The sequence below is a fragment of the Sciurus vulgaris genome, assembly GCF_902686455.1.
Source record: "Sciurus vulgaris genome assembly, chromosome: 12".
NCBI lineage: Eukaryota > Metazoa > Chordata > Mammalia > Rodentia > Sciuridae > Sciurus > Sciurus vulgaris.
This window is the reverse complement of record NC_136473.1, coordinates 68,146,501-68,161,575: the sequence shown is the minus strand read 5'-3', so window position 1 is coordinate 68,161,575 and position 15,075 is coordinate 68,146,501. Positions and strand designations below refer to the sequence as shown.

The following is a 15,075-nucleotide window of genomic DNA, read 5'->3' as shown; positions in this document are numbered from 1 at the left end:
GTAATCCCAGCTGAGGCAAGAGGATCACAAATTTGAGGCCAGCCATAGGAACTTAGCAAGAGCCTCAGCAACTTAGTGTGCCCTGTCTCCAAATTAAAAAAAAAAAAAAAAAGAAATAGGGATGTAGCTCAGTGGTAAAGCAACCCTGGGTTCAATCCACAGTACCAAAGACAAAATGAAAAAACTTGACAGCAAATTCATTTCCTTCTTGAATACCACTGTCACAAACTCCTTATGCAGGACAGTTTTCTCATCCAGTGGCATTCAACCGGGAAATACACCCTGTAAGTCAAAAGTTAAAATGACGTACTAATATAAGTGACTTTTAAAAGACAGTAACATAGGATTGGGGATATAGCTGAGCAGGAGAGTCCTTGCCTAGCATGGGCAAGGCCCTGGATTCAATCCCCAGTACTGTAAAAACAAAATAAAATACAGTAACAACTAAAAATACTATGTTTAATGAACACGTAAGTGACACAGAGGTTTTGGTGTCTGCAAATTTGAGTTTCTAACATTTGAAGAACTACAATATAGTAAAAATCATCAAATCTTCTTTATTTTCCTTTCCTAGATCAAAGGTCAACCATGCAATTTAATCTCTAAAAATTGTCACTCTCATTTTCTGTAATTTAGAACCCAAATTTAAAAAATCAGTCATTTGTGACTTTATCTTAATTTACACTGATTCTGTTTTCTGCTTAGCTAGTCAACACACACTTACACACATATACACAGACGTGTACACATACACACACCCGATACATCATAGTGCCCTTAGGTGTGTAGTTCAAAAAACCTGAAAATATGTCAATACCAAAAGAGACCAGAAAATTCTGATCCCTGAAAAATTATTCTAAAAACTGAGGTAATAGACTAAAAAATTTCACAAGTGATGAACTTGATTTTAGTTAAAATTATATGTATGCAAAACTGCCTAGGAAATCCTCTGGGGTAAAAATCGTGTATGTCAATGTTGCCTACATGGGAGACAATGAGAGAATGTTTCTGTATAGAAATTAGCCATCTATGGCTAGCTGGTCAAATCCAGCCCTCCCAAGCTCAGAGTAGTTTCATATTTTTAAAAAACTTACAAGACAATATGAAACAGAGAAGCATGAAGTCTACAGATCCTAAATGTTGTTTATCTTAAGATAAAGCTCTAGTTTACTACCTGGTCCTTTTCAAGGGGGAAAAAAAAATCCTAGCAACTCCAGAGGCTGAGATGGCAAGTTTGAGACCAAACATGCCAACTTAGCAAAACCCCATCTCAAAATAAGTAAGGAAAGAAAGAAGAAGGGAGGGAGGGACGGACTGGGGTGTAGTTTAGTGGTAGAACAACCCTGGGTTTAATCCCCAGTACCAAAACAAGAAAAAAACAACCCAAGAAGTATGATAGTTTTGGCCAGTTCATCAGTCGACACTATGGAAAAGGAATCGCTACTTATTTGTCCCAAGAAATGGTTTCATTAAGACCCAGAGAAATAAAATAGTATATTATGCTGTTTTAGGGATCTATTCGCATAATGTTTCTTCTTTACTAGTGAAAATCTAAAATACTAAATTTTACTTTTTTTGATTGCTTGTTTTAGTACTAGGGATTGAACCCAGGGGTGCTCTACCAATGAGCTGCATCCCCAGCTGTTTTTATTTTCATTTTTATTTTGAGACAGGGTCTTGCTAAGTTGTCTAGATTGGTCTCAAACTTGTGATCCTCCTGCCTCAGCCTCCTGTGTCACTATCTTTATAGGTGTATACCAACACACCTGTCACTTAAATTTTACTATGAAAATAAACACTGAATCTAACAAATAAAATAAGAAAAGTAGAATATTCGTCATTTATACTAGGCAACATTAATGCATTTCAAAAAAAATTAGACCAAATTAGCATCAAATACAAGAAAAAGTTAAAAAGTCAATTAAACTTATAACAAGCAAATTCTGAGCCAAAGCAAGTGAATTATAGATAACACTTCTTTAGAAAATATTACTTCTATATTTAATTTAATGCTACATTCAAATTGATAATCACTGAGATTCATCAAGTCAATTTAGACTTTTCCATATTATTTTGGATTTTAATTTGAGAATATATTAGAAGTTTAAAACTGACATTTACTATAAACTGGGATAATTATTTTCTCTACACACTATTTAAGTAGAAAATATTATTTTCCTTTAGATGATTCATATGGTATACAGACACTCAATTTGTAAGTTATTTTCTCCATTTCTGCAAATATTCTATTCTAGGACTGAAATAGCACGTGATAGCATAGAAAATGCTACAACCAGGAGAGAGACACCCCAGGACTACACCACCTGCTTCAGGAAATATTTAAGACAATTCACAGTGAAGAAAGGCAGCTGGCAGCCTCAGATCTAAGGCTTGGGGCTTAGCAGGAAGATGCCTATCTTTCATGTCTTGAGTCCTTTCTGAGGTAGGGTCTCCATAAATTGCTTAGAGGCCTCACCTCACTAAGTAGGTGAGGCTGGCCTCAAACTTGCTATCCTCCTGCCTCATCCATCCTCCTGAGTCACTGGGATTGCAGTCATGCACCCCAGTGCCCAGCTGAGATTTAAGCTTTTACCAATGCCACCTTTAGACACAGACAAGAGAATGTCCTGCCTGTGGGCCCTGGGCATAAGAAGACATCTATAGTACAAAGAGCCCATTCAAGCTTCTAAGGAAATAGACTGGAGTCATTTTCTGTCTACCCCATGATCTTGAGTCCCTGTAACTTTCAAATTCCTTGGCTAAATCACCATGAGACTTTTCTGGGGTCTGAGAGAGCTTGTCTCCTGGGCACATCCTCTGGAAGCTACACTGGACTAAAGTGAACTGCTGTGTGCACATTATGGGACCTCTACAAGACCAAGGGGCAGCTGTTGGGCCACGGACGTGATGGTGAGGGTTTCCACATGTGTACAAAACAAGATGGGAAGAGAAAGGGGGTAGCCCACAGGCTAAGGACTAGCTGTCCTTGTACTAACACAAAATTCCTAGGAGTTTATGACTGAAAAATGCAAAGTGGACCTCACAGGCCATGGAAGGCATATTTGGTTAAGTGAGAGAATAGGACATATTTTACTTAGCAGTCTATCTTGATATATAACTTTAACATATTTCTATATATGGCGTGTGGGTATCCACACCTCCTTTCCTAGGTCCCGCAGTGTTGAGAGTAGATTCTGTTCCCACAATGTTCACACCTATATCTCATGATATTTCTTCAGTTCCTAAATCCCACATAGGAAGCTTAACTGGCAACTTGATGTTTTATGCAAGCTCCAAGATTCAGGCTTCTTTTTAGATCTACCCATTTTTTCCATTCATATTCACAGGGGAAAAAAAGTTAACTGATGATCACAAGACAAAACAAGATCAAACAAAGTTCCTGGTAGTCCACCTAAATGCCTCCCATTATAAAAGGTAACAATAGAGAGAAATGGCCATATACAAAGAGGGTTCATTGTCATCATTAAAGAGTAGATGCTGTGAGCTTAGGAAGATTGGTTTCATGTCCTTCTAGTTCAGTACCATGGGCACACCCTTCTCTGTGCTAGATATCTGATCCATTCAGAACATGATTTCCCCACACATATTCTCGATATCAACCAAAGTTATGAACCCTTACTATGGGTCAGGAACTGTGACATACATTCTCTCACTTAAACCTCATCACCTAGGAAGAAGCAGCCAGGTTAAGGTCCCACAATTGATAAGTGGCTGAGACTTGGACCTTACTTCACATGAATCTAAAACCCATGCTAGAACAAATATCTTTTTAAAAATCTCATATCTTTTAAATATATAATTTCCTTTTTTAAAAATGTGGGGTGAAGAAGAATGCTTTAGAACTAGAATGAGCAGTTGGAATGGCTATTATTATTACCTACACAATAAAAAAAATGAAAGAGATTTTCCTTATATATAATTAAAAATTTCAGGGGACTCATGTTTTGTGTATTAAATAATGAAATATATATTGACCTATTTGGGGTATAAAGATCTTTTCCTTTTCCTACCTCCTTAACCAGAGTCCAGGGAAACTATTAAGGAGAAGTCCCAAAACAAATCTCAATTAATTTATGAATTGAGGCCTATACAGAAGAACTATACCGCACCCCCAAATTAACATTCCTACAAAATGACAATGAGCATGACAATGAAATCATTGCTGACATTCTAATCCTACCTAATGATAGGACTGTCAAAATCCTCTAAAAAGTATTTTAAAAGTAATCTGAGGCCTGGGATACAGTTATATAGTGGAGCACATGCTAACAAGCCCATGCAAGGCCTTGCATTCAATCCCTAGAATGGGGCGGGGGGGGGGGGGGCTTACTTTGTTCAGGAAAAAAAAGGTAAAATCTACAGTCTTAAATTCTACTTAACTACTAACCCTTTTCAATTGTTTCTCAATGATAACTTGCAAAGAGCCAATGAAGCTATAGTCAAATAAATAAAATATATCTTTCTAGTTGACTTTACCAAAATCTATGATTAACTGACTTTCACAAAACAAGATGCCACATTCAGATTTGAAAATAACAATTATTACTATTTTTCTCAAGACATGTTTTGGATATGTGTTCTTTTAGCTCCACATTTAAGAAGTAATTTTCCCTTTTTTTTTTTTTTTCAATTGAAAACTTTTTTTTTAGTCTAAGGATCTGAATTGGCTTTATTTTAAATGTGAGAATTAAGCAATACTTTATATCATAAAATAAGTGTTCCCTTGCCCAACTTTTTACACTTATATTTATTACACATTCAATAACCAATCCTAAAAATAAATGGACATGGTAAGAAACAAAGATTCTCAAGAGGCACTATTGCCACACTATGCACGTGTCCCTTAGTCAAGTCTAGGAGAGCAGAACCAGGCCCTGGTGAGACAGAAGTCACACTTATATAATGTCCTGGCCACAGGAGCTGTGAGACAGTTTCTACTTGCTAAGTCCTACTTGAGAAGGACTTGTTCTCAAGGGGAGTTACATAATCTCCTCTCCTTCCCTGGAGAGTTTCAAGGGAGGGGAGGGAGAGGCTATCTGTCAAGAATAATTTGGCTACAATGCTTCCTGGAGGCATGGAGCCGACTCACAGCCCCTTCCACATAGGAACAAGAGTCTGTGATGGTACAATATGTTCAGGCTACTTTCAACATCTTTGGAGTTCAATCGCTATCACTATTTGGCCACCAAAAGGAGGGGCTGTTCCAATCCTCCTTACAATTACCGCCCTAATTATTACATTATACTTTCACAATTTAATCCCTTTATTTGCCTCACTGGCTTTTTGGGGCTAAGTAAGCACCACAGTGTGATGCCTGATGATGTAGCTCGCAGGGTAGCTTTACTGAGTGCTGCCCAGCTGCCAGCTACAAGCACAGCCAGGTGGGCAAGTCCAGAGTGCTAATCTGGACAGTGACATCTCTGTCTCCTGCTCAGAATCCTTGCAACTTGCTCTCTCCAATATGGAGGGAAACTGAGCACTATACATCAATGCCAAGAATCACCCTGTGCTTTGTTCTGCTAAGCTTTTGGTAGCATCGCAGCAACCGAAAGAATAATCATGCATAGAACTCCAATGGTTCTGTTACAATTATTGCTCAGCAAATCACTACTGCATAGCTGTTAATATCTAAGTAATAAGATTATTAAAAACAACTGTCAGGAATTTTTCTCAGGTATTAACACCTTAAGTTTACAGAAGGAGATAAAGATCCAGAGGATGAGGATTTCTAGGAAAATATTAATGAAATATGATAATGATGAGTCAGAAAAATTAAAATACTGCTACTAAAATACTTAAAGAACATTTTAGTGCACACTCACTTGACTTGGAGTTCTTCAGTGAAGTCTACAAAAGGCTGTGAAAAGGTTAGGCTGAAACACTCATTCTATTATGTAAGAGTTAAAATGACTTGAAAAACTGTGCTCTTGAAGTAAACAGTGTTTTCAACCACAGATCAACTGTGCTATCCAATAAACTACACATAAGCAAAGGACAAGTGTGGGGTGAGCTCAGTGGTAGCTCCATGGGTCTGATCCCCAGCACCCAAAACAAAACAAACAGCAAGGGGGAGCCAGTAGGACCTATTCGCTGCTGAATACACAACTGACAGTTGCCAAAATCTTCAGTAGAACTTGCTTAATAGAGTTGAACTGCCAGACACTCTTTTTTTTTTTTTTTTTTGGTGGGGGGAGGGGTAGGTACCAGGGCCTGAACTCAGGGGCACCCAATCATTAAGCCACATCCCCAGCCCTATTTTGTATTTTTTTTTTAGGGACAGGGTCTCACTGAATTGCTTAGCACCTTGCTTTTTGCTGAGGCTGGCTTTGAACTCACAATCCTCCTGCCTCAGCCTCTTAAGCCACTGGAATTACAGGCGTGCACCACTGCTTCCGACCTGCCAGACACTCTTAAAAGGGAAGAGTAGGGAATACTTTGTGTACACATAAAGGGTTCCAGTATCAACTTTGTTAAAATATTTAAAAGCATTAGAGTTTAACAGTACCTTTTTTTTTTTTTTTTTGCAACCTAAAAATCAGGACACTATGCAGTTATTTAGGTTTCAAATAGACTAATTTTAGTTATATTCAGTAAGGCACCAAGAGTTGACAGTGCTCAGATGTCAGTGGTAAATCAGCAGCAATGTGGAGGGCAGCAGCTCTCCTACTGGAGTGAGCATCAGAACCACCTGGCATAATTGGTGAAATACAGATCACTGGGTTCACCACCAGAGATTCTGGTTTGGTTAACCCAGGATGAAGCCAAATAATTTGTATTTCTAATAAAATGCAAGCTGATACTGCTGGTCAAACCACCACACTAAGGACCCTTGGTGTAGAATATAGAACAGACTGGTGCATGTTTCTTTTCTTTTTGAGGGGATTAGGGGAAGGACTGAGGATGGAACCCAAGGCTTAGCACATTCAAGGCAAGCACTCTACTTGCCTTGAGCTATATCCTCTGAGCTATATCCTCAACCCTTTTTAATTTTATCTTGAGACATGGTCTCTCCAAGTTGGCCAGGCTGCCCTCGAACTTGCAATCCTGTTTCATTCTCCCCATTAGCTGAGATTACAGGCGCGCACCATCATGCCCACTAGTCTAATAGCTCTTTGGCTTTGCATTATTATTCTCATTCGTGTGTGCGCGTGTGTGTGTGTGTGTGTGTGTGTTTAAGGGGATTGAACATGGGAACCCGCACATGCTAGGCAAGTGATCTACCATTGAGCTACAACCCCAGCCCAACCTTGACTTTACATTGTGTTACCTAGGAAGCTTTCAAAAATCTCTCCTTTGCCCTGGCCATATCTAAGATCAATTAATTCTGAATTTGGAAGTACAAGCCCTGGCATCAATATTTAAAAGAAAAAAAAAAATTAAGTTCAGGGCTGACAAGCTTGAGAACACTGATTGTCAGTGAAGACTGACTCTGTATGTCCACAAGTGGTTGTATTTTTTTTTTAGTTGTAGATGGACACAATACCTTTATTTATTTGTTTATTCATTCATTTATTTACTTTGTGGCTCTGAGGATCAAACCCAGTGCCTCACACATGGCTAGGCAAGTGCTCTACCACTGAGCTACAACCACAGCCCCCACAACTGGTTGTTAAGAATATATTTGGGGGGCCAGGGTGTAGCTCAGTGGTAAAGCGAATATCTCTTAGCCTATAACAAAGCTCTGGGTTCAATTCCCAGCATGAAAAAAACAAATTAAAAAAAGGATGTATTTTGTAAGCCAATGAACAGAATCACTGCTTGCTGTTGATACTCATTAAATAATTTTATTTTCCTTTCTTCATTTTCTTCAAAAGTATATCACAAGAGATTGAAAAAGTGAAATCTAATTTTGTGTTAAAATGTATCTGTGGTTCTAAAAGTGAGCTGAGTTCTATATTTATGGATTATCAGTTTAAAAGGAGAGCATATAAACTGTAGTTATATTTTTCCATATTTTGTGTGAGAAATAACATTATTTATAAATCTGGTGATTTATAAAGGTTTGGATATGCATCACTTGTATGTATTGGAGGTATACTTTATAATTCAATGAAATTTCATTGGTTTAATTTAGAAATCTCTTATGCAAATCTAGCCACAGGGAAAGGAAGAAGATGAGGAGGTGAGTAAATGTATCTAAAACAGTGGTTCTCAAAGTGTGGTCCCTGGATGGAACAGCATCATCTGGAAATTTATTAGAAATGTAAAAATTCTGAGTTCCCCTCCCCAGATCTGATGAATCAGAACCTCTGGGGATAAGACCCAGTAATCTGCATTTTAACCAGATTGCCAGGTGATTTTGATCTACATTTAAGTTTGAGAACCACTGGCCTAAATTATTCATTACTTCCATGCATTTGTAAGAATCGAAGGGATAAAAAGCTTTAGTAATCTAATGTGCTCAGTAGTTACACAGACCCACATTGCTCTAATCATAGTTATGCTCTTTTAAACTCCACCCTATTTTCATTATCTTTGTATCATGTGAGCATAATAGCAAAAGCGGAATTAATGGACAGGGAGCATATCTGGGGATAGTTTATTCTATAAATTTCCCACTATCAATTTTAATCTATTTCTGTCTCCTACTCAAGATAGAATTAATGCCATGCAACTTGACTTGCAAAACTAACTGAGGCAGGTGTAGTGGTGCATGCCTACACTCCCACCCCAGTGACTTAGAAGGCTGAGGCAGGAGGATCACAAGTTTGAGGTAGGCCTCAGCAACTCAGTGAGGCCCTCAGCAATGTAGCAAGACCCTGTCTCAAAAGAAAAAAATAAAAAGAACTGGGGATTTAGATCAGTGGTAAAATGTCCCTGGGTTTAATTCCTAGTATGCCAAAAAAAAAAAAAAAAAAAACAAAACTAGGGGAAAGAAAACAAAAACATCACAGGAAGTTGGAAGGAGGCAGGTATTAGCAGCTCCAATACTAACCTTGAATTGTCCTCTTGAAGAATGCCTTGCAGGCTTCACATGACGCTACCCCATAGTGGTACCCAGAAGCGATGTCACCACACACTAAACACAGTCTCTTGGGCATCGAGTTGAGCATGTATTCACACTTAGTCTGGGGGTCTTCAACAATGGTGCTGGAGCAGTCATCATACAGTTTCCTGACAGGCCCACTACCTCCCAGGATAGGAGCAGAAGGGTAGAGAGGTGGCGAGTCCAGTCCGTTCTGATGGCCATTCATGGTGGAACTGTAGCTCCCACTGGCGTCGGAAGAGCCACCAGGACTGTGGTGGTTGACGCTGTCCGTCAGGGAGGCTGGGCTGGAGGGTTCCGTCTTGATGAAGGACGAACAGCTGGAATCAATGTGTCGATCTTTGTTTGACATTCTGCAGAGAAGCCTGAGATGGAGGGAGATAGAAAGAGGGAGAGAGTGAGTCAGACACAGAGGCCAACAGAGGTAGAAATATGGAGATGGTAAAAAAGTAAGAGAAAGATGAAAGGATTAAAAAAAAAACCAAACAGAAGAATTTGTACGTTAAAGACATTGTTCTTTGAGAGTGCTTCCTGAGGACTGGGAGAGGCACATCATTCATTCTCTAGTCAATATCTCTTGTTCTACAAGAAGGTAATCAGTGTAAGGGCCTGACAGGGTTACATCAGAGCACCCAGACAGGCCATAAACAAAGGCTCTAAAGGGTCCAATTGCTTTTATTTTACCTTTCTCTTGGAGAACCACTGTCAATATATAAATCAGCTCTCTGGAGCCTAAATTTATCAGTAGAAGAGGTAGTGATTTGCAAAGTCTAAATCATTTCTAAAACTGTATTTATCCTCACCCAGTCTTTCCTTCCACCTTCTGGTACGTTCTGCATCCATTTTATTATGAGCAGAATCAAACTTCTATCTTTCAAGACTGAACAGATGATCCTTAGCTCTGTAATTACTGTTTGTCAGCACGCTTCCATAAGCATAACTGTGTCTTTTATTGATCTGACTGAAACACATAAGGAATATATCTTCAATTGCTTTGCTTCTTTATTTAAATTGCTCTATCTCATAGCCATTTCACAACGTATAAAGATATCAAGCACGAAATTCTATCCAATATTTAAGGATTATTTCCTAAAGCCCACAAAACTTGGTGAACGATCACCAGCACTGATTAATAAATATGTGCATGTATTTGCGACTTTTGTGTGTGATTTGCCATTATCTTAATAGATGAATTAGTAAAAGGCATTTTTACCTTCAGTATACCTGAGTCCACAAATGCAATACTTTCCACATTGAGTAGTATAGAAGTGTATCAAGTTTTGTCCGGAAAAAATGAGATTTGTAATGGTCCCTATACTCCTCCCTGTACTTTTTTTCCCCATTAACACCATACCTCCTGAAAGAAATATGACAAAGCATCTAATCTGACAAACTACTTCTTTTATCTAGAAGAAACTTGACTCCTCTTCTTTTGTTAGACCCATAAGTGATTGGATTTATGAAAAGGTAATTAGATGCAAAGATATAGTTGGTCTTATTGTCTTTCTGCTTAGCCATAGGGTAAAACCCCTTTTAGCAAGGCCTTCTGAGAACCTTCTGAGAGACCACCATAGAAAGAAGAGGTGACAGTTAAGAAAGGACTTAGATAATTGCTTCCCTGTGTAAAGCTGATTTATGGGAATCCTACTGTGTAATGGTCATTCACTAGAATTTGGGGGAGTAGTCACAGTATAACCAAAGGGATGCAATTATCTCTTTCACTATAAATCTAATGATATTTTATCATTGTACAAATTTCATGCTGTCCTCCAGGTCTCCCTCCCCCAACTATTCTGCTCCTTTCAAACAGAGAACAAGATGGAATTCTCTATCAGCAATGTTCACCTAACTGTTCCAGAGAGCAATCTCAAGAGCAAAGCATTGAGGACAGGATTGCTTCCACACAAATACATGTCAGTTGGGAAACTGTGCTCTGCTCACGCAAGTCAAGCAATATCAGGATGTGCAGAATGCAAACAGGAAGAAGAAAGCCACCGAAATATCTCCTTGTTTTCACCCACCCACTTGGGTTGTCCTTTCCTCCAGAGCTAGCAGAAGAAAAAATATCCCCCTCGCCAACCCCAACTACAGAGTCCTCTCCTCTCTGCATCTGCTGCCTTGTACCCGTCACTGTTAATGAGCGTTGTAATTAATAGATCGCTCTCCTTGTCTCCCTGCTTGCACTCTGGGCTGAGCACTTTCCTCAAGTCAACGTTTGAAAGAAAGCGGGTCGGCACTGACTTACAGCAGGCCTGTGAATTCCTTTTAATTTAGAGCTCTTATACCACCACTTCACTTATTACCTTATAATTACCGGACTGCGCGCACATACATTATGATCTTAGACTAGAGTTAGAAGTTATTAGGCTACTAAACCATGGTTGCTCCCCTTTCCTCTCTCTGGCACTGAATTTCTCACAGCTATGACAATTAACTCTTTCACCATCTGCCTGAAAGGCACTGTTTAAAAAAAAATTTTCCCCCAGAGGGGAGATGCTTTGAGTTGTTTGAGAACAAAACATACTTCAGGCTCCCCCGCCCCCTACCCCCCTCCCACTGTTCTCTTTCTCTTTTTCTGCATTCTCTAGGATCATTTTCATCCCAATTTTCTTCCCCTTGGGCTTTTTCTCATGGATGGCAGAACTCTTGATTTAGGAAACAAGTTCAGAAATTACCCCCTCATTTATGGAAGAGTTATTTGCCAAGTCACCAAAAGTGTATGTGTCAAATGCATGTTGTTGAAGTCTCAGAAAAATGGGGTTTCTTCAGCCAGCTATCTCATCCAAAATCTCAGTCCATACTTACAGTATCCTGGATGCAAGCAAGGCAATTCAGAAGGTGTAACTGCCAGGGAAGTTCTAGGAAATGTGGAAATACCTTCTAAATAAGATCTGGCCACTTTAGCTATAAATGAATGCAAGCAAACTAGATTTGTGCTCTAAGATGTTGATGGTTCTTTTCCAACATGAACTGCTTCCTTAATTAATACCTTTGCCCACTGGAAATACTAGTAGGGCACTTATCGAATGCTGTTTATGTGCCAGGCATTGAGCCTCAGATGTTCAGAAATTTCCTGAAGGTCATGCGGCTAGGAAGGGGTAAAGGCAGGATTTGAACACGTCTCACTCCAAAGTCCAGAACAGAAATACCTTGAAGCCAACTGAGTTTTTAACGAACTGTCATTAAAAAAAAAAAAAAGTAGATGTATAGGCAAGGGTAGAGGTGGCACACACAGAGATCTACTGCTTTTATTTCTCAGCAATTACATCTCCCACTCGCCCATGAGTGGAAAGGTGCCGAAGGGGAGACCACAGGGGCTGCAAGTCTGCCCTATTGAGTCACACTCCCATGGCTTGGAGTGACGCCTCAACAGAATCCCTGAAAGAACACAGTTGTCTCCTAATTACTACTTAGCTTATTACACTGAACACATCCTAGACACCATTGCATTATAACCTAAAACTACAGCGAGTCTTAATTCTCTCGCTCTCTGTCTCTGAAATTCTACAGCTCTATTATTCAAGCCTGAAATATTCACAACTATCTATAAATTCAATTGTCAGCTGGTGGGTTTTATTCTAGACTTCACTTCAATCTAAAATTAGAGGCACTAAAATTCACATTAACTCTAAGAGGAATGTAGTGAATAAGACTTTATTTCAAAAGAACACCTTTTTGTCAGAAAGAGCCATTTTCAAGATGATGGCTTTATCTGTAGCCAAAGAGAATAAGCCCAATTCCACATTGTGCTGTTAATGCAGAAATTTTAGGTCACATTGGATTAATAAAAATCTAAATTTAGTTAAGAATTATGAATAGAAATAACACATGTTGAAATATGTGGGAAATATTTATTTTAAAGACTTGATACAGGTTATTTTATTATTTTAAGAAAAATGATGAGAAAGACAAGGGAGTAACACAAACTGCTTTCCAAAAGTCTATGAATGAACACCCCAGAATAAACTGGACGAGAAAGCAACTATATCAGTATTTAGGGGGACAGGGTTGTAGATCAGTGATAGAGCACTTGCCTAGCTTGCAGAAGACCTGGGTTCGATCCCCAGGACCACAAAACAAAAAACAAAAACAAGAACAAAACAAAACAAGTGTAACATTTGGCTTCTATGTAAGACACTAAATTTGAGGAGTTTAATAGACTTCCTGAAATTTCTGTGCTGTAAAAAGTATTTCAATATAGTTGATGACAGTTTCTCAATTCTGACTTTTCTCCAACAGAGGAATCTGTTTCCTTGCCTTGCTTCAGGGAAAGCAAAGATAAAATTTATCTTTGATGTTCGATACTATAGATATGGCAAATCAAGCTTCTCAGTGGCTGTGCTATTTAAAAATATAATTCTTAGAAGTTAAATAACTGTATGTGCGTGCAAAGAAGGAGAAAGTGAAAGAATCAATTCAAGTTGCTGCTACAAGGAAAAATAAGTTAATCTGTAAGCTAATATTCAATTTATATTATAATTATCAGGTTAATTGTTTTCAGTGATTCTACCTAGGTTCAGGTAAATGTATGAGCCTGAATGAACTGCCATGAATTTGAATTTTCATACACATGTGGAGATGTCCAGTGGTCGACATTTGAAAGAAAGGACTTAAGCTTAGGCAATACTTTTTATTTCTCACACTAAGATGACAATAACATTTCATAACATCATTTTTAATACTTTCTTCAAAATATAAATTTTTAAAGAACTCTTTTTCTCATCAACTGAATTTTACACATAACTTTTGTTTCCTCACTATCAGTGCGTGAAATTCTCTAGACATCTCATTAGACACCTGTGGTAGGTCATCTTAGACCTTCCTGGTGATTATACTAAGGCAAAATCTTCTGAAACATTTATTATACCTATTCCAATGACAGACACCTTCACAGCTAAATAGGTGTCAATCAGAAAAGTCGCCGTTTTGGCTTCTTTGTCATCCTCAAGGTCCTGAAAAGGTCTTATCGTCATTACAAATTCCAAACACTTTAAAAATGTTTTTCTGACAATTTTGTACACAGATGTGGAAGCCAGCAAAGCCGTACATTTACAGAATACAGTTCCTCTCATCAAATCATAGAATTTTAGGGCTGGTTGGGAAGATTATTAAATCTGCCACCTAATTACTACCTGTTCAACACAGGAATGAATCTAAGGGGACTGGTTGGTTTACTACCTTCTGAAATCACCAGAGTTAAGTATTTTTGTTTAAAAAATTATATAAAATCTGAGTATCCGAGAGGGGTTTTTGTTCTGTTTTGTTTTTTAATGCTTTGAGGAGAAAAGCTTCAGGACACACTGCGTCTCCCTGAGGTGCAGGCTTCAGAGCCTATGACCCCAGCAGCTCCCATGGCAGCCTGAGTTACCACTTGAAGCATGCTACTTTACAATGAGCTCCCCCCACCCCCCTGCTTCAACTAATTGCACTCTCGTAAAGTGGCAAAATGTGAATCACTTAGTAACAAAATGGGCACCAGCTGCTATTGTCAGAGAATGGCAATGCCGAAGAAAGGGAAGGCAACCGAATGAAGTGTCATGTCAGAAATCAACCGTGCAACGTGTGATTTGAGAAAACATGACTACTTTACAGAGACAGGGTGTCATTATGGCATCACAGTAATACGATGCTTTGACAACTGCTGGGTCTAACATATCATCATTGCATTAAGGTACACTGGCTTAGTTGGGGAAGGAAGAGAAAGGATTTTTTCTTTTAATAAGAAATATCTTAAGGTCTGCCTGGTTAACCTAATGGAAGGAGATCATTAATTGTAAAAGAAGAATCGTTAATCCTGACCTGTATGCTCAGAAAGATAAAAACACATGGGCACACACATACTTATGTATAATTTGAAGGTCTTCTCTAACAAACATTGAGGCCCATCTAATAGAACAGATTTCTGTATAATGATCATGATCATTCAGTAATGCTGCCTCTTGGTATTTTGAACAAATAACTTGTGCAGTTAGTCCAAAGACTCTCTCCAGCTCACTCCATCAAGAGCAGGAGAAAGAAAACAGCTGCTTTCCAAGCTGGTGCTTAGCTGCTAACAAGAGAGGTGGCTA

The 15,075-nt window shown here is 38.7% G+C and overlaps 1 protein-coding gene across 13 annotated transcripts in view; it reads right to left on the bottom strand.

The window, feature by feature from the left end:
• The window catches only part of ESRRG (estrogen related receptor gamma), a 591,202-nt gene that overhangs the window by 169,422 nt on the left and 406,705 nt on the right, over positions 1 to 15,075 (bottom strand). For all 13 annotated transcript variants that reach the window (XM_079107169.1, XM_079107170.1, XM_079107167.1 and 10 more), the window contains one exon: positions 8,957 to 9,372. In XM_079107169.1, coding sequence (XP_078963295.1) covers positions 8,957 to 9,359 — 403 coding nt within the window. In that variant the 5' untranslated portion in view covers positions 9,360 to 9,372. The remainder of the gene's footprint in view (positions 1 to 8,956; positions 9,373 to 15,075) is intronic.